At 35.7% G+C, this 27,601-nt stretch overlaps 1 protein-coding gene across 1 annotated transcript in view; it reads right to left on the bottom strand.

The window, feature by feature from the left end:
- The window catches only part of TENM1 (teneurin transmembrane protein 1), a 790,607-nt gene that overhangs the window by 283,919 nt on the left and 479,087 nt on the right, over positions 1-27,601 (bottom strand). Inside the window, exon 7 of the mRNA XM_038588255.1 lies at positions 24,112-24,350. Coding sequence (XP_038444183.1) covers positions 24,112-24,350 — 239 coding nt within the window. The remainder of the gene's footprint in view (positions 1-24,111; positions 24,351-27,601) is intronic.

Raw genomic sequence — 27,601 nt, forward strand, 5'->3', positions numbered from 1 at the left:
TTGCAAATCATTTTTTTTTTTTTTGCACAGAGAGCTGGTTGTTAAACATTTATCAGCATACCACTGGTTGACCTACACGTACTGACATGAAAAGAGCTCTAAGATTTGTATAAAAAAAATTGCAGAACAATGTATATCCAATGATCCTATTTTAGTAAAAAAAAATGTATCTCTTCATATATAAATACATACAAAGAGAACTGAAGGGATTATACCAAACCATTGATCTTTAGAGTGGGGAGCTGGAACTTAACATTTTCATAATAATGTTAGAGTCTTTTACAATGATAATGTATTCATGTATTGTTATATAATAAAAAAAATAGCAGGTGCTCAAAAAACTTTTTTTATTTTTTTAAAGATTATTTATTTGAGAGAGAGAGCAGGTAGGGAGGAGGGGCACAGGGAGAGGGAGAATCTCAAGCAGACTCTGATCAGCCACATACAGGGCTTGATCTCAGGATAGTGAAATCATGACCCGAGCCGAAACCAAGAGTTGGACACTTTACCGACTACACCACTCAAGTGCCCCATGCACAAACCTTTTGTTAAATCTGAATGAATAGATGCATTGTTTTGTTCATTCTCTTGTGTTACTATTCTTTCTAAAATAAAGCTTTTCTAAACAATTTAAAGCAGCAGAGCAATCCAGCAATTAAATAGGAAAAAAAAATCCAAACACATAAAACATAAAACAGAACTCTTGATTGAAAGGGATTGGAGTTAGAAAACAGTTGCCCCCAAACTCCAAAGACATGGTTTGAAATCTACTAGTCTCAAAAATTATCCTCAAAATATCTGAACAGGAAAAATTTGGGTGCTTTTTTAAAAAATTATTTTATTTATTTATTAGAGACACACAGAGAGAGAGGCAAAGACATAGGCTGAGGGAGAAGCAGGCTGTCTGCAGGGAGCCCGATGTGGGACTCGATCCCAGGTCCCCAGGATCATGCCCTGAGCCAAAGGCAGAAGTTCAACCACTGAGCTACCCAGGTGTCCCAATTTGGGTGCTTTTAAGAACTTTATTTTGGCAGTTCAATGTACTGTAACACCTTTATTGCTATTGTCAGGACATATGAAACCTTTCATACTATTCAGCATCTTTCTGTATTTTGTGCCCATTCTCTTATAGATAATGTTAAAACCCACTTAACAGCAAGATAAATTGGGCTTTGATATCAAATACACAAGCAAACCTTGGATTCGCACTATGTGTAAGGCAAGCAGAACTTTGCTTTCAGGGAATTTATCTTGCACATCGGAATCTACACATATTCAGCTAAGGATGGTGTATCTATTTGTTGCAAGAATTTTTTTGACGTTACTTTCTAATTCTACTAAATAAACCTATTTGGAAAGTTTGAAACCTGTCTCACAAACAAAATCCTGCCCATAACAGATGATGTCATAAGTTTCAAGTCCTGCCAAGATAATTTGCTTTTCCTGTCAGCAATTCCCTCCCCCTCCCCCCTCCAGGCACAGCTTGCTTCATGTCCCTTCAGGCTAGGGAATGCTACTGCTTTTGCACTCTACTTCCAAAGCTTGTCAGAGCTACAGATCGACTTGTATGTTGAACAGTTCCCTTCCTGAAAAATATGCCAAGTACATTACTCAGATGGTGACCCCTGATGACTTTCAGGCTTTCAAGTTAACTCCTATGGGAAGCCATCTCACCAGACCGATAGTTCAGTGGACACCGTGTGAAGCTAGATGCTTCTGCAGTAAGGAACATCACTGCAGAAATAAATGCTATTTGACTTAAATGCTGTGACTGCTAACATTACAGAAACCAGGTTACCTTTCTACCTTAAAATAAATCCCATTTTCATTATATCAAACATCAAATTGGTATATGAGTGAACTATAGCTCTTTGATGAATTACCTTCAGATCTTGGTTTTATCCAGGTAATAACCAGATTACATGCAAGATTGAAAACCATTAGTTTTCAGAGAAGCATTTTTCAAGAACTAAATAAAGTAAGCAATGCATGTTTATTTATGGCATCTTACTTTTGCCTCAGCCTGTTTTATTCACGTTTTCTCTCTTTCTTTCCCCCTTAGGGTTATACGTATACATTTTCTACTAAAAATATCTGCACTTGCACTACCTCACGAACATAAATAAAACATACTTAACTGTTCCTTTTCAAAGTAATTTGAATGGAGTTAATATGGCTTTGAGGTCCCTCTCACACATTTTTGAAAGCCTGGAAAGCTGTCATGGTGGGGCTGGGTAAAACTTCCTTAGAAAGAAAGGACTTCACTAATTTAAATAAAAGAAGCAAAAAAAAAAAGTCAGTTTTCGTTGATCTGGTTTACATAACACATTTTGCAAATCTGCCATGGTGAAACAGTAAATTTCAATGCCAAATGAAGAAAAGATTGAGGTGGTAAAACACAGGAACCGAGGACACCTTTCTTGTTGAGCCTCATGGCTTGAAACCCTACCTTTACTTTCCTAAATGAAATGAATTATTCTGTATTGCAGCATACGATTTTTTTCTTTTTAGCCTTAGTATGGTCCTAGTTTTATATCCAGTATCAAGGCTAGAAAAGATTCTATCAAGGTAATAAATCATTTTAATATCCCAGTTCTATATTATAGTATCTTAAAACTTTCATTTACTATGTATTTTATATTTTCCATTCCCAGGCTCCAGCAATATTTATAAATAACATGTCTATTTGGGTATCTTATCACAGGTGTAATATATGATCTCCATTTGCAGTTGCATAACGGGCCCATCTGTGTATTCCTTATCAGACAGACACAATTATTTAGTGTTTTCATCTCAAGTCACAGCACCAATAAGTGCTCTCCATAACTCAAATTGTACTTACTTTTGTATTATTATTTGCTTTGTGGAGTCAGAGGGAATCAGCGGCATAATGATGGGATAAATTTTTTTCAAAAAACCCCATTTAATTAATAATGCAGCAAAAATAGCCACTTGGCCAGGAATCAGCACTTTTTCATTCTTCTTTAAAAATTTTTTTTCTTTCCATTTTACTTCATTTCCTGCTCAGCAAATTCTCCTTTTTGCTATGGTCCAAATTACTGCCTATTACTTTATTATTATTGATGGCTGGTTTGAGTGCTATTCGTAATAATATCCATATTCTTTTAAAAGATCCAGATAAAACTGGTGAATATACAGAATGAGACATAGACCTATATGAAAGCCCTCTCCTGTTACCCATTTGCCCTGGATGTATTTAAATTATAAAAATGGAAATATATTCATTGATTTATGTCATCAACTCGTGGTAGCTGGTGCTTTAAAACTCACTTTTCTGATTTAGCATCAAGTCATGATATCCACAGATACATGGTATCTGTTCTACAAACTTTTAGATGTTGAGATTTTTAAGACTTGAATCTCTATTACCTGATTATTCACAGTTAGCAATGAAGAGCAGGCCTTATATGAGGCTGAGGAATCAGGAGATATAAATGTTCTCATTTCTATTATCTTATTTAGATGGAAGACAGATGAGTGGTAGAAAACCATAGCTGCCTTACCCAATTTGATAAGATTGGGGAGAAAACAGAGAACAGAGTGGAGATTATAATGACCCAGTTTGTTCTGCGTTTCCTGAGGTGGCACCAGAACAGTGTGCTTCTGGAAAAGTCACCGATGTTTGGGCTTGATTCATTACCAGGATCTTTCAAGCCTTCCCTTCCTTTCATGCAATAGTTATTTGTTACCAATTACTATGTATTACACACTGTTGTAGGTTCTAAGAATACAACAGTAACTGCTTGGTTGTAACAAGCCTTGCCCTCCTGGAGCTTATAGTTTATCTAAAGGGAGGCAGTTATCATGCGGTAGTTAAGGGCAAGGACTCAGAAGCCAAGGTGTCTTGTTTCAAATCCCAGCTCTGCTACAGTTAGCAGAGTGACCTTGGGCAAATTACTTAATCCCTGTGTCCTCAGTATTCTCAGCATTACATTTGGACAATAGTAGTATCTTCCCCATAGGGTTCTTGTGAGGACCTTGTAGATCAGTACATGTAAGGTACATAGAAAAATGCCTGGCACATAATAAATGCTCAATAAATGTTATGACTAATGTTTTATTATTTAAAACATTATTATTTATTATTTATTATTATGTCTGGCTAAGTCTCCCCTCAAGCTAGCCTTTCCAAAACCATGCTGGAACTGGAGAAAGGCCAGGTCATTTGCCTATTGGACTTTCTACTTTCCTGCCCTAGAAAAGGTTTGCCTTCTTCTAGTGAGAGCAATGTAGAGGGACTGAGGTCTCTAAGAGAATTTTAGCAGCCATCTTCACACAGCTGCATAGCAGAATAAAATGAAAGCAAAAAACCTCATGTAATTTCCTAATTCTAGACCTTGGACTTAATTTAGAACAGACATTCATTTCTCTCCTTTCCCCACTAACATTCCCCAAAGCTGCTCATTTCCTTTTCTCCATCATCATGATCGCTGAGGTTTGGAAGATATATAGATTTTGGGTTCTCTTGGTAAAATGTTTCCAGAAACGAGAGCATTCTTAAGATCTGTAAAGTTGTCATCATTCTTTAAGTAGAGTGTACTTTCTACAAAGATTAGCAGAAAGTGGTTAGAGTCTCATTTTATGAAACAGACCTGAGAGTTTTCACAGGGTATGAAATGGGTCTCAAGGACATTTTCAGCTGAGTTACCTAGTGAAATATGCATTTCTGGTGATGGATCAACTCCGTAAATTGATCTGTGCAGGTAAGGAGATCTGTCTGGAACATCATAAAGTCATGGTATGTTAGAGCTCAAAAGGACCACAGACTACTATAGTTTGGAAGAGAGGGAAGTAGTAACTTTATAGTGGAGAAACCTAACACTACCTCAGCCAAGTGACGAAGGTTAACATCATCAGTGACAGCATGCACATGATAGCATGTATCCCTGATATGATGTGATGATAATGACAATTCTGTGGTCTTCCTCCATAACCCTAGTCTCAACATGAGAATATCTGCAGAACTCAAATTGAGGGCCAATCTGCAAAAAAGCTGACCAGTGCTACTCAAAACTGTTAAGGTCATCTAGAATAGGAAACTGTCACATATCAGAGGAGGCTAGGGAAACATAACACTGAATGTAATATCCTGCTCTGGATGAGATCCTGGAACAGAAAAAGGATACTGGGGAAGAACTGGTAAAATCCAGATTAAGTATCAATTTCAATTAATAGTAATTATCAATGTTGATTTCTTTGTAACAAATGTGCCATGGTGATGCAGGAAGTTAGTAATAGGAGAAACCAGATGAAGAGTACATGGGAATTCTCTGCACTATCTTTGCATCTTTTTTGTGAATCTAAAAGTGTTCTAAAATTAAAATCTTCTTTTCAAAAAGGAGAGACCACATATCAACCATTAGGTTCAGTCTCCTCATTTTACAGATGTGGAAACTGAAGTTTAAAGGGAAGAAATGCTTGGGGCACCTGGGTGGCTCAGTGGTTGAGCATCTGCCTTTGGCTTGGGTTGAGATCCTAGGGTCCTGGGATCGAGTCCCCCATCAGGCTCCTTGCAGGGAGCCCGCTTCTCCTTCTGCCTATGTCTCTGCCTCTTTCTGTCTCTCATGAATAAATAAATAAAATCTTTAAAAAGAGAGAGAGAGAGAGAGAATGGAAGTGCTTGCCCAAGGAAATGCAGAGACTAGCTTCTCTCTTATTCAGGACCAGGAGAAGATGTGATCCATTTTTCCTATCCAACTACATTTAATACTGAAGTAATTTAGGTGGAATATTGGGCTAATGAGGTCAAAGTTATAGGTTAAATTTTTATGCCAACCAGGTGCTTTTGCATAGAGGAAAACTCTGCTCTTTGCCCACACACTGATTATTGAAACTAATTTTGCCTATCCATCTTAGGTAAGTGGATAGAAAAGAACTGGAACTCTGTAACAACCCTCCATCAATTCAAAATACATGATCAGTGGAATCATCCTTTTATATGGACGCTACTTTACTGGATTAGTGGATCACATGTAACTGAAGTCATATATATGCTATGTATTTTATATTGATTTTACAATCTCTTCTCGTTTTCATCCCAACCGTCTTAGCATTTGTGTTAAACCTGATCACTTGGTTGCCCAAAGCCTTCTTTTCTATCTTTGAAATAGATTCAAGTTTTGCTTTAAAGAAAACATAGACAGTGGGAAGCTTATTGCACTTCATATAACCCCTGAAAATAGGTCTAAAATTTTTCTTAATATTTCTTGAAATGTCTTGCCAGGATATCAGGAGATGTGAGAATATGGCAGTCTCTCAGTTTCAATTCTTTTCCCCATGGTTTAAAATTGTAATTTTGATTCTTTATTCATTGTTAAGATATGCAGTTTATGTTAAAATCTTTAACATATGAAAATTTTCATAAATCAATAAACATCAGGTGAACCCTCTAGGAGAAACATGGGCAAAAGACATCAATAGGTAATTCACAAAAGAAGAAATGCAAATTAGCACTGACATTTTAAAATGTTCAACCCTAGTGGTAATTTAAAAATGTAAGCTAAAACACTGAAATATAACCTTGCCAATCAAAATGGCTTTTTTTCTTTCCTTTTTTTTTTTTAATAAATGATGACATCAGAAGTATTCAAGGGTTCAGGGAAATGAGCACTTTGCATACTGCTGCTAGGAGTATAAATTGTTGCAAAACGTTTGGACAAAGTGGTAATATATATCTAAAGTGTTGGAAATGTTTTTAAACATTTTGATCTAGCACTCCATGTTTAAAAATTTATACTAAGAAAAGGATCCAAAAAGATTTGAGAACAACCATGTTCAATATGATGTTGCATATACTACTAAGATATTGAAAAGTATTTAAATGTCCAGCAAGTAGGGGTCGATTAAATCAATAACTATAACCCATATAATAGATAATGTTACCTTTAGAATACTGTTGTAGAAAAATATTAAATAATAAATATATTCATAGGTTATACAACTGTATTTCTTATATGAGCTCTTTTTTAGATGCCATTTAGTGTAATAAGTGAGGGCATAGGCTCTTTTTGAAAAGTTAGATCTGAAGAGTGATGGCTCTCCCACTAACTTCCTGTGCAGTTTGGCGTAAGCTACTTGACCTCTCTGAGTGTCAGTTCTCTCATATGTTAATTAAAAATAACAATATTTAATTTGAAAAATATGACTATGCATAAAGGGACCTATGTGAGTTAAAGTACAAATCATGTCCATTTCTAGAAAGTATGTGCCCACTTATTTTTTAGTATTACTAATAGATTCACAGATTCTTTTGTTGTTGTTGTTCAATGTTTAATCCATTACCATCACTGTTCTTTTTGAAGCTCAAATTTGGCCAGTGGGAGCCCCTTCAAATTGGTTTCTGTGTCATTTTGACATGTCTTGCTTTTGAACACAATGTTTCAGACTTACCTTGCATTTCCTTTCACTGCCACAGACCTAGAAACAGCCATTTCTTCAAAAAGCTTTTAAGAGAAAATGTACTTAGAAACTCAAGTTTGGGCATTGCTCATTGCAATGGGGTGTCATTGTTTTTAAGTCCTTTAAGGGGACAAAGCAGAGATATATACACATAGAACAAAATTTTTAGATTTTATTACCTCATTTGTTAACATATATGCATACATATACATGTATTTATGTATATTCACACATACATGTAGATACACACATATCTATCTGTATGTTTTTTAAAGAATGAGTTCATATTTATGTCCCTAATATTAATCCAATATCGCATAGTTCTTTCCTTCCCCCATTCCATATTTTTATCTTGTTTTTCACACAGTGAACCCTGTTCTCAGTAACATCAATCTTTACTCATTTATCGTACAAGACACACAAAATAGTATTAGAATCAATATACCAAGACCACTACCAGAACTAAACCTACTAAGTAAAATTAAAAGTTTGTTTTTGTCATTAGACTATGTCCTTCTTGGAGTGTACAGTTATGTATTCAACAGGATGAATCTTCCTAATATATAAAGAACTCTTAAAATTTGAGACAAAGAAGACCAAAAAATAAAAAACCCTAACAGAAAAATAGACAAAAGACGTGAACTGTATACAGTTCACAAAAAGATCTTTAAACATGTGAAAGGATGTTCAGCTTCATTCATAATACAAAATTAAACTACAATGAGATATGCTTTCTAACCTATCTCACTGACAAATATTCAAAAGCTTGCCACACACTCCGGTGGTAGGTCCACAGGGACACTGGCACTTCTGCCTATTGCTGGTTGGTATTCTGAATAGTATACAACTCCTGTGAAGGAGATTCATGCAGAGGAACTACTTACCTTATTTTGTTTTAATATTTTATTTTATTTTTAAGTAGGCTCCATGCCTAACATGGGGCTTGAACTTATGACCCTGAGATCAAGAGTCGTACGCTCTACTCACTTGAGCTAGCCAGGCATGCCAATTTTATTTTTTAAGCTGCTTACTATTTTTTAAACTTTCCTCTGTTTCAATGGTTAATTCCTCTTACCTATTTTGCATGTTTGCCCCGACTTCTTTCTTTAAAATTTTTTTGAGCATAGCAGATACACTGTTACATTAGTTTCAGGTGTTCACCATAGTGATTTGACCTCTTTCTATGTTGTTAAGCCATGCTTACTGCAAGTATAGGTCCCATCTGTCACCATACAATGAGATTACAATATCACAGACTATATTCTGTATCTTGATTTAAGGTGGCTTGTGGTCTGCCTATTGATTTTTAACCACACTTTATTTTTCTATTATTTTTCTGTTTTCTACACCATTAATTTGTGCTTTATCTTTATTACTTCCTTTCTTGTGCTTTCTTTAGTTTATTTTATTGCTTTTTAAAGCTCTATTTCCATTTTTACTGATACAAATTTTCCTCATAAATGGTTTAATTGTACCACATACATCTTGACACATGGCGTGTTTATCATTTCTAAGAAATTTTGTAATTTTAGGTTTTATTTCTCCTTTTACACAAGAGGTTTTTTTTATTTTAAAATTTTCCAGGTGAATGAGTTTTTCTTTTTTAAAAAATTTTCTTATTAAAATCTAGTTTCACTTCACTGTGATCTGGGAGTATCTGTATTATTTCTACTTTATGAAACTCACTGAGGTTCCTATTGTGACCTAATATAAGATCAAATTTTGTGAATGTTTTGTGAGCACTTATGAAGTAAGTTATATTCTCTATCAGGATGTTAAGTTCAATACATAGCCATAAGATCTTATTGATTTTGCTTTTTTATTTACTAAGTTTCTGTCCATGTGACCTAAGACTGGTAGGTTAAAATTTCTTATTACTAGTTTTTTGTTTATTCCTCCTTGCATCTTTTGCAGTTTCTGCTTTATAAAGGCAGCTGTTGGGTTATTGTGCACAGATAGTCATGGGATTTCATAGAGTAGGCTCTTTGTTGTGATTTATGGTTTTTGGCTTGAGTTTTACTTTGCCTGAAATGAAGATTATAAGACTTGTTTTCTTACTGTTTCCATTTGCCTGGTAAATTCTTTAATTTTTAGCCATTTCTGACTCCTTTTATTTCAGATGTGTCTCTTGTAAACAGCATAGAATTAGGTTTTACTTTGTGGCCTATTTTGAAAATCTCTTCCTTGTAGTAGGTGAGTTAAACCCATTTACGTTTATTGATATGACAAAACTGTACCATATTATTTATGTTATACAGTATTATGTTAAATCTACTGTATTTCTTCATGTAGCTTGTTTTCTTTGGTTTCTAAATGTTTCTTTTGGTACTTAGGGAGGTTTTTATTTTTGTTCTATTTATTACCTTTATGCTGTTACCTTTTATAATGCCCACATTCCCCTTCTGCTTGCTTGATCTTCTACTATTTGGTTTGACAGCTTGAAATTGTATTTTGATCCTCTATGTGTCAATCAATGAGCTTATTTTACTCTTCCCTTTTCTCCTTTCAGTTTTATCTGAATTATTATTACTTTATTAAAATATGTAACATCTACATACTATTTTTCCATACTGTTTTTCCATCTTTGTCCCCATATTTGTTATAATCATCTTAAATCCACAATGAAATAGATCTAATTTTCACCATCTGTCCTTTTGCCAAAGATCCCTTCATCATCTCTTAGTTGGATAAAGTTTATTCTCTAAATCATAAGTCAACAAACTTTAACCCTTAGCCTAATCTGGTGTGTTGCTCATTTTTGTATGGCCCATGAGCTAAAAATTACTTTTACATTTTTAATAGTTGAAAAAAATAGGAAGAATACCAATATTTCAGGATATGTGAATATTTTATCAAATACAAATTTCAGGTGTCCATAAAATTTTATTGGAACTCTGTCACTCATTCATTTACATATTGTCTATGGCTACTTTTGGTTTTAAGTTGAATACTTGTGACAGACACCATGGGGCCTGCAAAACTTGACGTATTTACTGTCTGATCCTTCACAGAAAAAGTTTGCTGACTCCAAATCTAGTATGGTTTGCGAGCACAGCATTCACGAAATTCTGGCATGCTTAAAACTGTTCTTCTATACCCGTAATAATTGAAAGATGGCTTGTTTGAATAAAACCCGTGGCTCATATTCCCTTTTTGGAGTTTATCTGAAAATGTTGCTCTGTACTTACTTTGCTTTGTCTGTTGTCAAGATGTCTGATGCCAAACCTGACTTTTCTTTCATTCCTCTGTAAATGACTTATCCTGCTCTAAGGCCCAGGAGATTATTATTTTTTTCTTTATCATTAAAGGCTACTATTTTTACTAAGCTATGACTTGGAGTTGGCTGTTTAGAATCAGATTTCCAGGGTCCTTTCGGTTTTTCTATTAAATGCTCGCAGTCAGGTCTTTTATTTCCCAAAAGTTTCCTTTGATTATAGTTTTAAATATTAGTTCTCTGTCATTGTTTAGTTTTGCTTCATTGGGAATGACAATTATATGTAGTCTGGATTGCTTTGCCTATCTTCTATAGCAATCACTTTCTCTGATCTCTTTTACCTCATCATTTCTATGCTGCTGTCTTCACTATTCTAGTGCCTTCCATCATTGCATCTCATTTATTTTCAAATCTTTTCTCTCCTGGTCACCATTCTATATAGTTTTCTTTTTCAAGATGATTTTTGTCTTTTTCTGAAATTTATTTTCCGAGTTAAGTCAACTCTGATTTTGCATCTTCCTTTTGCGCATTTCTGTTCTGGGTTTTAAAATTTATCGTTTGAGTGAGGTTTTTTTTTTCATATCTTCAAATATTTGTTTAAGGATACTGAAGATTGATGCATTTGGTTGCAGTTTTTCTTCTGCTTTGGGGTGGTTATTTGGAGAGGTTCCTCATCAGCTGACAGGATTCTTATTTTTTCTTCTTATAGAAAACTTTGTGTGTATGTTGTTTGCCTTTTTATGTTCATTCTGAAATATTTTCCTAGGTCAGCAAGAACAGTTGTATGCAGCTAGAGGAGTCAGGAGTTTGGGTGACTTAGCAGGTTACTACGTTTCTTGGTTCTTATTAAAGTGCAGTTTTAAAAATCAACAGTGCCTTTTGGATAGGGGCTTTGGTATACCCCTGAATTTTGTGGTTCACTTTTATTTCTTCAGGATCCTGAAACTCTACCTTTTGCTTCCTCCTTTCCCTTCACCATCAAGCCTTAGAGGGACATTCTTCCCAAGTCAGTTCCTCTAAGCCTTCAGCAGTTGTACTTGCCAACTTACCAACCCTAGGTTTGTTTTTTTTGTTGTTGTTGTTTTTTTTTTGTTTTGTTTTGTTTTTACCAACCCTAGTTCTGTATGCTTTAAGGCACATTCCACATTTCAATTTTCAGTAGCCAGTGTTTTCAAATGCCAGGTCTGAGATCTGTTCTTAGTAGCTGTCTACCAAAGGTGGGACTTCTTGTTAATGGGAGTTTTATTTTATTGATTCTGCCACTGCTAGGCGTCAGCTCTCATATCTTTTCTATTTAGTCTTTGCCTGACTCTGGGCTCTGATAGGGGCTACAGAGCTAGCTCTGCTTCATTCATGTGTTTATTTCTCTACTTATGTGTAATCTGAAGTGTGTAGAACTTGCAATCTCCTACACACACTATTGAACTGGCTCATATGTGGCTTTATTTGCTCTATTTGTTGATTTGCATTTCTTTTTGGAGGACGAAGTGGATAGATTTAGCTTTAAGGGACCAATATTATTCTACAGAAACTCAGAACTCACTATGAATAATCTATTCTTATATTTATACTATATATATATATATATATATATATACACACACACACATACACTTGAACATTGTGTACCCAGTACTGATAGAACATTCTTTTGAAATGAATACCTAATAGTGCAGATGCGTTATAATTTTACCTGCCCAGTGTTCTTTATGTTCAATTCTATGTACATATGAGATAGTTGGCCATGCTCAGGGCTATCATGTGTAGCTGTGAAGAGGGCAGTTGTACCAATAGGGTGATTGTGTTGTGTCTTCAGGTGTGTTTTCTGGCCCTACATAATTCTTCCTCCTGAACTTCTAATGATAATAAATTCATAATGAGTATCTCATTTCTTTAAGTCAAAGTAGTGATAGCAATATGTTTCAACTTCTTTTTTTTAATTTTTTAAATTTATTTATGATAGTCACACACACACACACAGAGAGAGAGAGAGAGAGAGAGAGAGGCAAAGACACAAGCAGAGGGAGAAGCAGGCTCCATGCACCGGGAGCCCGACGTGGGATTCGATCCCAGGTCTCCAGGATCGCGCCCTGGGCCAAAGGCAGGCGCCAAACCACTGCACCACCCAGGGATCCCGTTTCAACTTCTGAGTAAACTGTGACTACAGAATCTAGACTCAGCAGGAAAGGATGTCTGTTGCATTTGATTACTTATATCTTCTATGGGCTTCAGACAGGGAAGTGATGACATTAATGTCAGGGATTTGCCATTCTTGGCTTCCAACTCTGTCTTCTCTGTTAAAATGCAAATAAATCTTAGGGAGATATAATACATTTTCTTTATCACAGCCATTTTTACTTCAGTGTGAATTATCTTATTATATGGGCTACAAGCTTAAATACAAAAGAATAAAGAGGGCAGGATGAGTACTCTGATGTACTGGAGAGTGATCCAGTACATCATGGTCCTTTTAGGAGGAGTCCCTATTTGGCTCTAGTCAATGGATGTCATCTTATTTTTGCCACACAAAAGACTAGAATAGTGCCTGACATAGAGCTACTCAATAAATGTGTGGGCAAATTGGTGAATGCAGGCTTCAGTATGCCAGATCTTTTTATTTTTCAAGAGAGATTAGAAATGTTATGTAAGCCAAAGATTTTATGTAAAATCTCTAGACAAATTTTTAAATTAGTTGATAATATTTAACAAATTTTGTTAAAATTTGTTAAAATTAATTTGTTAAATTAACGTGTCCAAGAAAAACCTGTCTAGCTCATCAGATTCATTTCTGGTTCAGGTTTTATTAGGGAGTACAATGCAAAACTAGGTTCCTGATTTGGAGGACGGAACACAACAGGAGATTGAAAATGGAGGCTTTCATAATGAAACAGAACAGAACTGAATGATGGAAGCAGTGACTGAGCTCATGACCTTGGCCTCATTAGCTAGAATGCTTCTGAGACAGTCATAGAGAAATCTAAATATTTTTGTTTCTTTTCTGCCTACTGAAGTCACAAAAGACACATAAACTATAATTTCTTATAAAAATAGGACTATATTCACCAGTCGGCTGTGTATACTAATAATTAAGTCTGTTTTGTTTGGGCCAAAAGACATACCCATTACTCTTTTTATAATTTTTTGGGAGAAGTATATTTATGTATTTAAACTTGATTGCCCACTGAATCTCTTATTTTTAAAATTTAGCTTCCTTGCCCCTCCTCTTAATGAGTTCTTATCTCTACATTTTATAAAAACTTCACTAATTTAAAAGATTAGATTAGTGCCTATCAGCAAGGAGAATAATGCCGGCTAATCCAGGGGCAGGATTTGGTCAGGGAAATTTAACTAAAAATATACAGCAGTCAGGAACAGAAACCAAAGATACTAATGGTTTGTTTGGGCTTTATTCAATCTTGAGCAGGCTGTGTTTTAGGCATGACAGAGAAAGGTTCTATTTGTACCAGCTGGCTTTCAAATACTCCCACAGCATTCTATGTTGGTAAATCTTAACTAGTGCCATCTCTGCAATAACCTCTATGATAATCCTTGAGCATGTGCTATTATAGCCTGGAGTCACACTGAGCATGTGCAGTGCTTTACCACATTTTTTTCACTGGCATAAAAATTTTCACTTTTGAAAAGACCAAATAGTTTACCCAGATTCTAAATCCATCTGACCCTTCAACTGCTTATGGACTGATTGAAGTGAGATTTGTCACCAAGGTCAAAGATAGTAAGAACTTCATGGCTCTTTGCTAGGTGGTGGGGAAACCACTGAATGATTTGATAACTTCAGAGGATTTGGATTCATTTGGATTCTGTGTCTGGAGTAGCACATGATCTTTAACAAAACCACTCCATTTCAAAAAATTTCCACTTTCTTTCATAGCACAGTATGCTTGTTCCTAATTTCTTGACAGTTGATAATCTATGTCTTGCACTGTACAACTGGTATTAGCTTGGTTGCTTGTTATGAGTAAAATTCAAAATCTTATATTTACCATCTTCAGTTTAATATTATTTTCATTTAACTCCATAATTTTATTGGTTAATTCTACAAAGTATCTGGAGATATGGTATACATGAAGGATATTATGTGGTATCATTGTGTGCCATATTTAATATTTATGTCTAGTTACAAGAAAATTCAAGGTCAAAGGGAATCTAGATGCTTCCTTCAGTGAATAAAGGGCAAAACTGAACTAAAGTTGAAATAAGGTTGTCTATGACATAAACAATGGGGCTGGGTGATTGGGTGAAATCTTTGAATATCAAAAAGCAAAATCTGCCCCTTCTGTACTAGGTGGTAGAATAGCATAGATTGCTTACTGTCAAAATCACATTTGCATTCAGTTTTGGCCACAGCCACAACTAATTTAGCTAAGAGTTCAGCAACCTCTTCTCATGTCCTTGGAACATTATGATAGCCTTTGGTTTCCTATTTATTTATTTATTTATTTATTTATTTATTTATTTATTTATGATTTTTATTTATTTGAGACAGAGAGAGAGAGAGACAGACAGAGACAGAGACACAGGCTGAGGGAGAAGCAGGATCCACGCTGGGAGCACCACGTGGGACTCGACCCCAGGTCTCCAGGATCACACCCTGGGCTGAAGGTGGCACTAAACAGCTGAGCTGCCGGGGCTGCCCAGTTTCCTAATAATTTAAATAGGAGACCAAACTTGTTTAATATAAAAGAAATGGAATCAAGAGTTGCTTTTTTGTTTTTTACAAAGCACATGTCCTATGTCTTTTCTTCCATTTAAGGATTTCTTATTATCAATTCAACCTGATAGACATTTGTGAGGCCCTTCCTTAGCAACTCTCATGGTAAGCAGTTACTCTAGAAGTTAACTATAATGTGTTATATAAGGCCTACATTTCACTAGATTGGCAATGCTATGATGAGGTTTTGATCAGCAGAAAATTACAGTGGGTCATCTTGGACCCTCTTAATTTGTTCACTGTTGTTCCATAAAGATCAATAGAAAGCCCAAGGAAGGAGCTCTTGAGGAATCATACTGTGATCTAGAATTCCGTATGAGTCTTGTCTATCCTGGGGGATCCAATATAATGCAGTGCTCTTATTTAAACATTATCCAGGGAAGCCTGGGTGGCTCAGCGGGGAAGCCTGGGTGGCTCAGCAGTTGAGCACCTGCCTTTGGCCCAGGGCATGATCCTGGAGTCCCAGGATCAAGTCCCACATCGGGCTCCCTGCATGGAGCCTGCTTCTCCCTCTGCCTCTGTCTCTGCCTCTCTCTCTCTCTCTCTCTCTCTCTCTCGAATAAATAAATAAAATCTTTTAAAAAAATTAACATTATTCATATTTTGGTGGACATATGAGTCTACCCAGGGACCTTGTGAGATTATACTTAGCCCAGAATCTAGCCTTCCCTGAGAAAATTTCATCTGGAAGAAGTTCTTCACATATGTTTCTTAACTTGGTCTAAAATATATAGGGGAATCATATTTTGTGTTCTAAAATATATAGGGGATCCACATTTTCGTGAGTCTGAAATCTAAAATTTGGATGCACTACCCTCTGGTCATCTCATTTTAGCTATTAAGCCTACTCACAGCCATAACTACCTTACAATATCCTCAAGATGTCTAGACATTGGGACCCATCTCTTCCTCAGCATGCCATTAGGTTCCATCTCCTATTTTCCTTCCTTACTGAGTTTGATCCTTTGGCTGATGACTTCAAAAACTTTATCACCAGCAACTATAATTTCCTTATCCCTTTATCCTCTTGCTGCACTTCACCTGCCAGCCTTTTCCTTAGTGGAAACAATAAACAGTCCTTATTTCACTTAATTGTTTTTCATGAATCATTAGCTCTTTGGTCTTCCTATCTCAACCTTTTACATATATTTTAGTGTCAGAACCTCTTTATGTTCTTAAAAATTACTCAGGACACCAAAGAGACTTGTTGATGTAGGTTATATCTAATCAATACTTACTATATTAGAAACTGATAACTTTTTACAGGTATTTATGTATTAATTTATTGAATAATAACAATAAACCTTTACATTTTAATATAAATAATGTTATGATAAGTATATTTTATAAAACCAAAAAAATGACTGAAACAAATAATGTCTTTGTGCTATTATGAACACAGTTTTACTCTGTGAACCCTCAACCTGGTCTTGGGGTCCCTAGTGGTCCCCAGACCACACACTGAGGACTTCTGTTCTGTTACCACCATTTAAGTTTTTCTCCAACCCCTTTAGTTGGTCCTTCCTAGTCTGCTTACCAGATCCTTTGTGGTTGGCCTTCTAGAATATCAGCATTCCCCTGAGTTCTAGCCTTCACACTTTTCTCCTTGTTCTACTCCCATGATTTTGGTGTTCTCACGGGTAAACACCTCTAAACGTTCAGTACCAGGTATTTCATAATGTATGAGGTTATCTTAACCTGAATGTCTATTTTCATCCTTAAAACCTCTTTCTTCTAATGTTCTATCATGGCTAACAGCATTACCACCTACCAAGTCTGTAAGCCAAACAACTCTTCTCTCTCCTGTCTCATCTAAACAGTCACTAAGTCAAGTGTGTTTTACCCTCTAAATACTTCTTGACTCCATCTTCTCCTTATCCATTCCTGGAAGTTTATGCTCTCACTCTCACTCACCTGGATTACTATGATAGTCTCCTAATTTATCTTCATCCCTTCAATTCTTTGATTTCACAACCCTCACCATCCTGCCTGCCAAGCTAACTTCCATTCTGCCACCAGGCGTTTTTCTAAACGTTAAATCTGAGCAAATAATTTTCCTGCTTTAATGAAAAACCATAAAAACATCCCATTTGCTCTCAGAATAAATTACAAGCTCCTTTACATGGCTTAAAATGCCTTTCATGATCTGCTCCTGCGTACTCTTGTCATTCCCTGCCACCTTCCCATATCCTCCATTTGTCCTTCCCTAGGTTTTCCAATATACTTGTATTTAATAAAACATATTGTGCTTTTTCACCTGTCTGTAACAGGAATATTGCTAAGCCCCAAATGAATGCATCTCCACCCTGTAAGATGCCACCTCTTAGTTTTGACTGTGATGAATAAAATATTCTGTTGCTCAGACTGGCCTTCCACACTCTGGCTGTTCTATATGAGAATTCAGCCACATTTCTGAAGTTTAAAATGGGTTAACCCACCATCTGTTTCAAAGCCATTGCTCTAATTTAGTATATTCTTATTCACTTCAGAGTAAGTATAGCTTAACGACTTATGCAATGTGGGTCTAAAAATATTCCCATAACATATAATATATATGTATTATATATATATATATATATATATATATATATATATAATTTGGATGAGGAGAAAGTAAGTTAAACAAGAGTGAAATTTCCTTTATGCAACAAAGTTCACATTATTTACTTTGAAATCAGATGTTTCTTGAGAGAGATTTTTTTTTTCAGAATTTGCAAGACTGATTCTTGGTATTCTAAAATCTCTTAAGCATGTAAAACTCCAAAATTATTAAAATGCTGTCCAGTCCTCTTTTATTATGCCTTCTGGTGGATCTTTATTTCACAATGCCTCATTTTAATTTCTCTGCCTAGGCTAAGAAAGTGCTGTAGAGGAGGTACTTAGTAGGATGACTGCCTCTACTTGAGACAACAAAATAATCTCTGTGGGTTTTTTTAAGATTTTATTTTTAGGTAATCTCCATACCTAACATGGGGCTCAAACCTACAACCCCAAGATCAAGAGTCTCTTCCTCCACCAACTGAGCCAGCCAAGCGCTCCCCCTTTTTTAACAAAATAATCTCTTGATGCAAGCCATATGGTTAGTACTCACTACTCATTCACCCAAGAAATGATCTCTCTTACTCTATGTTTTAAATCCACAGCATGTTAGAGTTCTAAGACAAAAATACGTACAATATTTGCCTTTCATGAAAATGCCTTCATTTTGAGCAATAGATGCTAACTGTTGTTCTGCAGATTAGTTGTATGTGACAGAGGTTCTTCCTGTCATTATGGTATGTTTGATTTGGATTGAATTTATACTTTTATTTATGACAGGTAAAAGTGCCATTTAACATAGTGAGGATAAAACTTATGGAACATATTACACCAAAAGGTGATGTCAGGTGAAAATATAAATTTTTTTTGAAGAAGAGTTCTGATAAATGCATGGATGGCAGATTTATAATTAGACTGAAGTTATACCACCATTTCCCACATCCCTTCTTAGAGAGGTTGCTAGAAAGCTAGTAGATTCATGGGTAGGAGGCAAAGTTAATGCTAATGCAGAAACTGCCATCATTATCATGAATGGGTCCACGAGAGTGAACTGGAAGTAGTAATAAGTACTAAACGGGACACCAAAAGGATTGATAATGGTCTATAAGGATAAAGTAAAATGCTTTTTAGCATTTTATGCTGAGTCATTTCTTGAATGTTATAAGCTATAATATATTTTAATGAAAATGTGTTTCAACCCAGATATGGCCTCCAGATAGAAATACAAAACCATTTGAAGGGTCAAAACACCAAGGAAAAGGGAAATTGCTAAAATAAAGGCAAAGTTACAGATATTTTAGGCCAGGCAGAAGGAAACAACAAACCTATTAGATGATTCTTATGAAACAAACATTCCAGTTCCGAAAAAACTGTTTTAGATGTCTTTGGGAAGAGAAGTAAAAGTGGTTTATGTGAGGATAAATTATATGCTCATTATTTTTATCTTGGCTCAAATTAATAATCCTAATAATAATCCTATTCCACTGATAACAATCATTAATCTTGATTTAGATCTGCTAAGCAATGTCCTAGGAATTTTACATGCTTCATTTTGTTTAATTAAAAAGAAAATCCATGGGCAAGGTATTGTCAACATTCCCATTTTATAGACGAGGTGACTGAGGCACAGAGGCATTAATGAAGTGGCTAGAAAGTGAAAGAGATGGCTTTTGCTAGGTGTATTTACCTATATTTAGTAAACTGTGTGAAGGGGCATTATGTATCAAGATTTAATGGGGGGAAAACCTTCCATATCTATTCTTTACATTAAAAGAAAATCTAATTCCTGAATTTTCTGAAATCAAAATTTGCCATATTCTGCTTTATTTCTTCACTGTATTCACTGTATTGTGAGATATTTACAGTCTCTTTGTGAAGAAAGCAACAAAGGCCACTCCTCTCATTCTATCACTTTCAGCTCCACTGTAACAGCCCCAGAAAGCAGGACAATTTGGATGCCTATAAAGGAGGCACAAGAAAGCACTTAATCAATGTCACTCAATTTTGGTTCAGAGAGCAAAGTAAAGTAGGCCCTTTGCCCTCTTGAATAGTTTCACCCCTAAACTTTTGATCAGAGAACTGGGCTCAATATTCTCTCTCCCCTAATTCTGTATTAATATCCATTCTGGTCAACTTTCCACATGTGGGCTATATAGTCTGTCATGGCAAGGAGAATTATGGACTTAAAGTATTTCATCTATAGAGTTTGGACACTCCCTACATACCCTGAGGGTGGTGCGAATCACTTCTAATTTCCTGGCAAAGGAAAGGGAACATCCATGTCATTAAGTGATGGTATTGGTTTTGAGAGCCGGAAATCCCTACTCTCCTCCACCTCATTCAGTGCAGCAGCCCATTTGACCCCAGGCACAATGTATTCCTGGGAGTGTCTACTGCCTCTTATAGAAAGTGCTGACTGTGGAGAAACTTGATCAAAACATCCAAGATTACCAGAGAAGCTGTGTTTGTGCCCTTCACCACCACTGATGAAGTACCTTAACCTCGCCTTCTCTTGATGCCTAACATCTGGTCGTCTGTCTTCCTGACTACTACCTCATATGGCTTATTTGTAAATGCAAGCAAATGTGCTTCTGACTGGCAATGATACATCACTGATGCCAAAACATCAGAGAAGATGAAGCAGAGGACATATTTTTTGATTCACAGGGAAAATATTACAGATTTATGGGGAAGTGATAACAATAGCCATTCCATGATATCTTCATATAATCAGTATCTTTCCATGCCTCCCTTTACCATATTGGTATGACCTCAAAACTTACTTAAAGGAATTACTCTCTTGCTGACCCAAAAGACACAGTGAGTAGGTATGGAGATGGGGCTGGTTGCCTGACTTTTCATGTGCTGAATTTCCACAGTTTTCCAATGACCACTTACAAAGCCATAATGCACAGAACGTCTACTGATGTCCCATTGATATCGATGTGATTTCCCCCAGTGGATTGAGGGCAGCACAGCATATAGCCATTAGTATCTAAAGGTTATGTATAATGGATAATAGAGGAAAATGAAAGAGCAGAAAGGAATTTGCAAGGAAACAGAAGCAATAAATAGTTTCAGTGTAAGATTTTACTTGGGTTATACAGCAACTGCAAAGGGGGATTGAAAAAAAAAACAATGACTCTTACAGACTCAGAGTGGAAAGTAAAATAGTTTCATATTTTGAAATGTAATACTTTTTTATTTTAACCACAGAAAGCCACTTAAAAATAATCTTGTATGTTAGTTACAGTTCTTATGTGACATCTTTCACCTGCATACCTACTGATGAATTCGTACTCTGCCCTCCTTAGGTGGTTAACAATATGTCACCGACGGGGTAAATCGAGGAAGCAATTTTAACGGACTTATCCAAAGTCACAGAATATCAAGTTCATGACAGAACTTGGAAAAAAGTTACGGTGTTTGCCATTAACATCTCATTTAGAACCCATTCAACCTACTGATATATAGCATTTAGCCTGATATTTCTACATCTACACAAATCTCACAGTAAATGATTTCAATGGATATCTCTCACCAAACAATAAAGCTTATTTGCACATACCTTACAGTGGATGACCTGGTAAATGTAATTCACTTTGTAATTTAATAAGGAAAAAATTGTCTGGTTGATTTATTTAGTAGACCAAGAAGTCAGAGAGCTGTGGAGTTTCCTGCAGGGCTAGAGTGCCGGGCAGCAAGATCTAGGGCCAAAGAGCATGTGTTCTGGAGTCAGTCTACTCTGGCTTAAAGCTCAGAATCCCTACTTCTCAGTGATATGAGCTCTTAATTTCAGTATGACCTCATAGGAACTATCTTTGCCGTGCCTCAGTTTACTCATTTCTATACTATATATAATACTGATACCTGCCCATAAGAATTGTTGTCAGAATTAAATGAGCTAATACAAGCAAAATGCTTAGCATTAGTCAGATTTTTTATAAAAAGATTTTATTTATTTATTTGAAAGAGAGAAGGAGAGAGTGAGTGAGAGAGCAAAAAGCAGGGGGAATGGCAGAGGCAGAGGAGAAGCAGACTCCCTGCTGAGCAGGGAGCCCTATGTGAGGTCCACCCCAGGACCCTGGGATCATGATCTGAGCAGAAAGCAGATGCTTAATCAACTGAGCCACATAGGTGGCCCAGCCATTAGTCGTTTTTGTCGACAAGTTTTCCTGATAGGATTGCTATGTGCCAGGCACTGAACTTGGCACTTGGATACAGCTGTGAACAAAATGGTTAATTCTGAGAACCACTGAGTTTTAATAGTGAATAATAGTTATAAAGAGAATGAAGATAACAATAACAGGAATAATATTTAACATTTATAGTATACTTACTATGTTTTGGGTACTATTCCAAGTTCTTTAGTTATATTAACTCATTTAATTCTCATAACAACTCTATGTTATAGTCCCATTTAACATATGAGGAAATGGAGGCCTTAAAAGGTTAAATAATTTCCCACAGGTACCATGCCTAATAAGGGGCAGAGGTCTAAAAATCTATGTTCATAACAACCACATCATATTGCCTTACTCTCCTGTATAAATCATATGCCAATGTTCACCCTACAAAAAAGGCCAAACTTATAAATGACTGAAATGTTCTATTTTTACTTATAAAATGAATATATAAACTAATTAAACAAGGCTTAGAGTACATAATAGAATTTTTGATACCAGAGTGGCCATTATAATAAACTTAAATGGGAACATAGACCTAAACATCATATAAACCTATTAATAAAGAGCTTGCCATTATGTAGCTTTGTTTATACCGGGGCTTAAGTCTTTTATTTAAAACATTATCTATCTCTATATATGGTAAAAGTTAGCAGAAGAATTACTCCTTGTTTTGAATGATTCCATAGTAAAACTGTGTTTGTATTGCAGTACTTTCTCAGGCCCTACCTTTGTTCCTTCAGCATTATTTATCATTAGAGGCTCTTACAAACCAAATAAACATACATGTTGTGTTATCCTAAAATGTCTGAGATGAAAGACATATTTTCGATATTATAGGTAATGTTATCCACATTTAATAGAAGCATTGTTCAAATGTATTCAGATTGTACAATAAAAATATAAAGGAGATAATCATGAACACCAATATAGGCTATGATCCTATACTGTTGACATTATCAGTGACTTCCCTACAAAATAAATCTATTAACTTAGCATCCCCTATTCTACGACTCCCATAAAACTGGTTATGGAAACTTTCTTGTTGTTCATAATTTGAATAAATCAGAATATACTAAACTTCCCTTATTATTTATAATTATAAGAACATTTAAATCGGTTTTAATCTACTTCTCAGAATCATATTCATTGTATCTTCATGGGTGATTCTGCTTCAATTAGGAAACAGGGTTAAATCTGAAAAGAAGTTACAAGTGCCATATCTGGATAGAATTTTTTTTCTACCATGATATTCTATTCATTCTAGAATAGTGCTTCTACAAAGTACATGTTTCTTAAGTTAATTTACATTTTAGACTGCAGAACCACTCGAGCAAGGAAATTAATGTTCAGTCAAAATAAAATGCCATCCAGAAAAATCAATACAATTTGCTATCAAGTGAGGGTGACTTTAATCAGAGTGACTCCAGAACAATATTTTTCTTTAATGTGTGTAAAGAGTGCTTCACAACTGTTTTCTCCTTTACCTCCCCAAACATAGTATCCATACAATTCCATAGCCATTTACCTTGTAAATATATATATATATAAATCCCAGTATAAAACTGAATTCTTGGGGAGAAATTATACACTGGATTTTCTGATAGCTTCCAAATAACTACTACTACTTTAATGAAATTGCTACCTGAAAATCTGGTAGTAGTATTATTGTTTAACTATAATTTAAGAAGCTATTGTAGATTGGTACTTATGACTTCTAATGAGAAAACCATAACAACCTTTTAATTGAAGGGAAAATGGTTAACTACAGTAATTGCAATCAATAAGACTGCGTTAGTAGTAAAAATATTTCTTCTCAAAGAGCATTCCTTACTCTCTTTAGCAGTATTTAAGGTTACGAAGTGAAAAAAAAACTTCATTACGAATTTATAATACTAAGCCTCGGTTCAAATTTTAGGTCCCAGAGTTAAGACAGAACCGCCACCCCCCAACCCCCCCACCCCCGCCAGAAGCAAAACAAGGCTTTGATTAAGAAGAAAACAGGCATGGAATAAAGGCCTTACCGATCACATAGGCTAGTAACAAGGCCAAAGTCACGGTGATCGCAGTGGCACTCAAGGCTGTGCACTTCCAGTTGCAGCACCTGTAAGGTTTGTTAAAGGTAAAGGCAGGTCTGGAAAAGGTGCTCCGAGGAAGCGGCCGTGGAGGCGGCGAGTACACGGTGTTGGATGTCAGAGGGTAGTTCTGGCTGGCCGCACTGAAGATAGCCGAGGAACCAGATCCATGTTTAAACAGGAAATGCCTGCGAAAAGGACACCAAGGTTCGAGCTATAAAAACCAAAGCCAGTTGGTACAGAAAACACAAATCTCACTTATTTCCAACAGCCTCACTTTGATGAAGCTCAGGAAAACTGGCAGAGTCTCAGCAAAATTTTCCTATACCTAGGTTCAACTCCAAATTATCTTTGATGGCTTCCTTTTGTTTTCTCACTCAGGCCTCCAGGAGGCAGAAAGAGGTCTTATGTTCCCTAGCTTGCTGGCTAGTGAGTTGTGCACACTCTTGTGTGGTGACATTCCACCTTTGATGTCATTCCCTACATGCTCCTTTTTCGTTAAATATGACACTCGAGCATTGATTCAAAAACAGAAACAAGAGAAGTTATCATCAAGCATTTTTAAAATCTGAATGGCCTAGAAACCACTGTTTTTATTTAGAGATTCGCTTTCACAGACATATTTTCAAGCAATATTCTATTATAAAAGTTGTCAAACATACAGTCAAGTTGAAATAATTTTATATAAACTCACATATATTTACCAACTAGACACTACAGTTAACACACCACCACTATACTAAGTTCATCACATATTTCTCCATCTTTCCATTCCTGTCTTGGTCCATCATTCCATCTTAGTTTTCAAGCATTTCAAAGTAAATTGCATATATCACTATACTTCCCTTCATACATACAGTTCAACTTGCATGTTCCCTAGAGTTCAATACTTTTTTACAGATTTTAAATGTAAAATTTATACATGATGAGTTGAACTCTCTTAGATTCCACATATAAGTGGTATCATACTGTATTTGTCTTTCTCTGTCTGGCTTATCTCCCTTAGCATAATGCCCTCAAGATCCATCCAAGAACTCATAAAAACAGAGAACAGAATGGCGCTAACCAGGGCCTGAGAGGCCAGAGAATAGGAGAAATGTTTAAGGGTATAAACTTGCAACTAGTAGATAAGTAAGTTCTGAAGATCTAATGTGCAGTATAGTCATTATAGACAACGGTATTGTATTATAATCTTCAAGCTTGCTAATAGAGATCTTATTCCCACCACAAAAAAGAAATGATAATTATGTGACATCGTAAAGGTGTTAACTAATGCTACAATGGCAATCATATTGTCATATATAAATGTATCAAATCAACATTGTACACCTTAAATTTATGCAATGTTATATGTAAGTATATTTCAATAAAAAATTATACATGATGAAATGCACAAATTTGAATATACATTTACTGAGATTTGACAAATGCAATCATCTGTGCAACATAAACCCTTATCAAGATATAGAACATTCCCATAACCCCAGGAAGGTTCCTCCTCCTGCCTAAGTAAATCCCTACCCCACTTGCCCCAGGTTACCAGGATTTAGCATTTTTTTCTACCATGAATTAGTTTTGCCTGTTCTAGAATTTCATGCTGTTGTCATGTTTGAATCACTATAGTAGGATGATTATTGATTGCTCATGACTATTGTAATATGGATATTTCCTAAACAGTACTGATTTATAAACATGGAGGGACCCGCCAAAACCAAATACATTAAAGTATGTTTTTGTGCATATGCTTTACACTCCTGAGTGCTATGTGCCATGCATTGTGTTGAAAAAATAATCTTAGCTAGTTTTTACTCATATGAAATGGCTGTATTATTATTCTCATTGTGCATTTAAGGAAACAGAGACCTAAAGACATTTAAAAAACTTGTTTACATTCTCCTAGTACGTGAATGACAGAGCGAGAATAGGAACCCGGGTCCCTCTGGGTCCAAAATCCTTAATCTTAGCCTCTCTACTGTGCCGCCTGTAGCAGTAAAATGAACTGCTAAGCAAGACACATTCTGGTGCTACATTTTAATGTAAGACAACACAAAACCCCTTCACTAAATAGAGAGCCAACGTCACCTTGTCACATACGACCAAATGTATAAATCATTAAGACTTTTTAAGGCTGATTTCCAACTTCCACATTTAAAGAACAAAAGCATATGTGTTTAAAGGAAAAACCAACTGTCTAACCTGCCAGTTAATGAAAAATCTCCACATTAGAGGATTTTGCTTTATTATAATGAAGGTAAAGGTTATTTAAAGGACAGGGTTGCTGAGAGTAGTACACATTCACAAGCCTTTCCAGAGGGCGATTTGGCATTAGTATCAGAAGACTTCAAATATGCATATCCTTTGCCGAATAATTATGCCTACAGTATTTATCCTTAGGAAATGATGTGTCTGACAATATATATAACAAGTAGTTCATTGCAGTGTTACGTTTAATAGCACAAAATAAACACCCAAGTGCTCAATATTAGGTACGTGGTTAACTAAATTATTTTATGAATGCATAGTAGAATACTATACAACCATTACAAATTGTACCGTAAAATACTATCTATTCACCAGGAAGTGTTTAAAGATATCACCAAGTGAAGAAAGGTAGGCTTCAGAATAGTATGGGCAATAGATTTTTAAAGATTTTTTAAAGATTTTATTTAGTTATTTATTTGAGAGAGAGAGTGTGTGTACAGAAGGAAAGGGAGAAGCCAACTCCCTGTTGAGCAGGGGCCCTATCCCAGGACCCTGAGATCATGACTGACCTGAGCCAATGGCAGACACTTAACTGACTGAACCATGCAAGTGCACCAGGATACAATTTTTAAAATAAAAAAAATTATATATGGTCATGGAAAAATAGTAACCTGCGTTATCTTTGATATAGTAGGGGTATTTTTTTTTTCTTGAAATTTTCTGCCTTGAGCTTCTATTGCTTTTGTAACAAGTATAAAAAAGATGGGAGGTGGGACAATTGAAAAAATGCACTGCTTAACATCAACTGCATGCACAGTGGTTCTATTTAGGTGAACATGATCTACTGAATACCTAAAAGGCCAGGCACCAAGGTACTTTATGTGCAGCAGTTATTATTCCAATCTTATAGATGATAACACAGAGACCAAAAGAGGTTTTTAGTTAGGAATAAAGTGGGAATCAGAGTGGTTATCATGATAATGGTAATAAGAGGTTAACATTCATTAAGTGCTTACTTGTGTCGGGCATAGTCCTAAATAATGAATAACTATTATACCATTTAACCTTCACGACAAATAAGTATCTGAAATAAATATCTCCCCTGAAATAAGTATGTCCATTTACAGATCAGAAAGCCAACGCACAGAGAGGTTAAGTTGTTCGTGGTTGCACAGCTAGTACTTGGGAAAGGTGAGTTTCAGACATAAGTAGGCTGGGTCTGGAGCCCCTGCTCATA

This window comes from Canis lupus, chromosome X (assembly GCF_011100685.1).
Source record: "Canis lupus familiaris isolate Mischka breed German Shepherd chromosome X, alternate assembly UU_Cfam_GSD_1.0, whole genome shotgun sequence".
Lineage (NCBI taxonomy): Eukaryota > Metazoa > Chordata > Mammalia > Carnivora > Canidae > Canis > Canis lupus.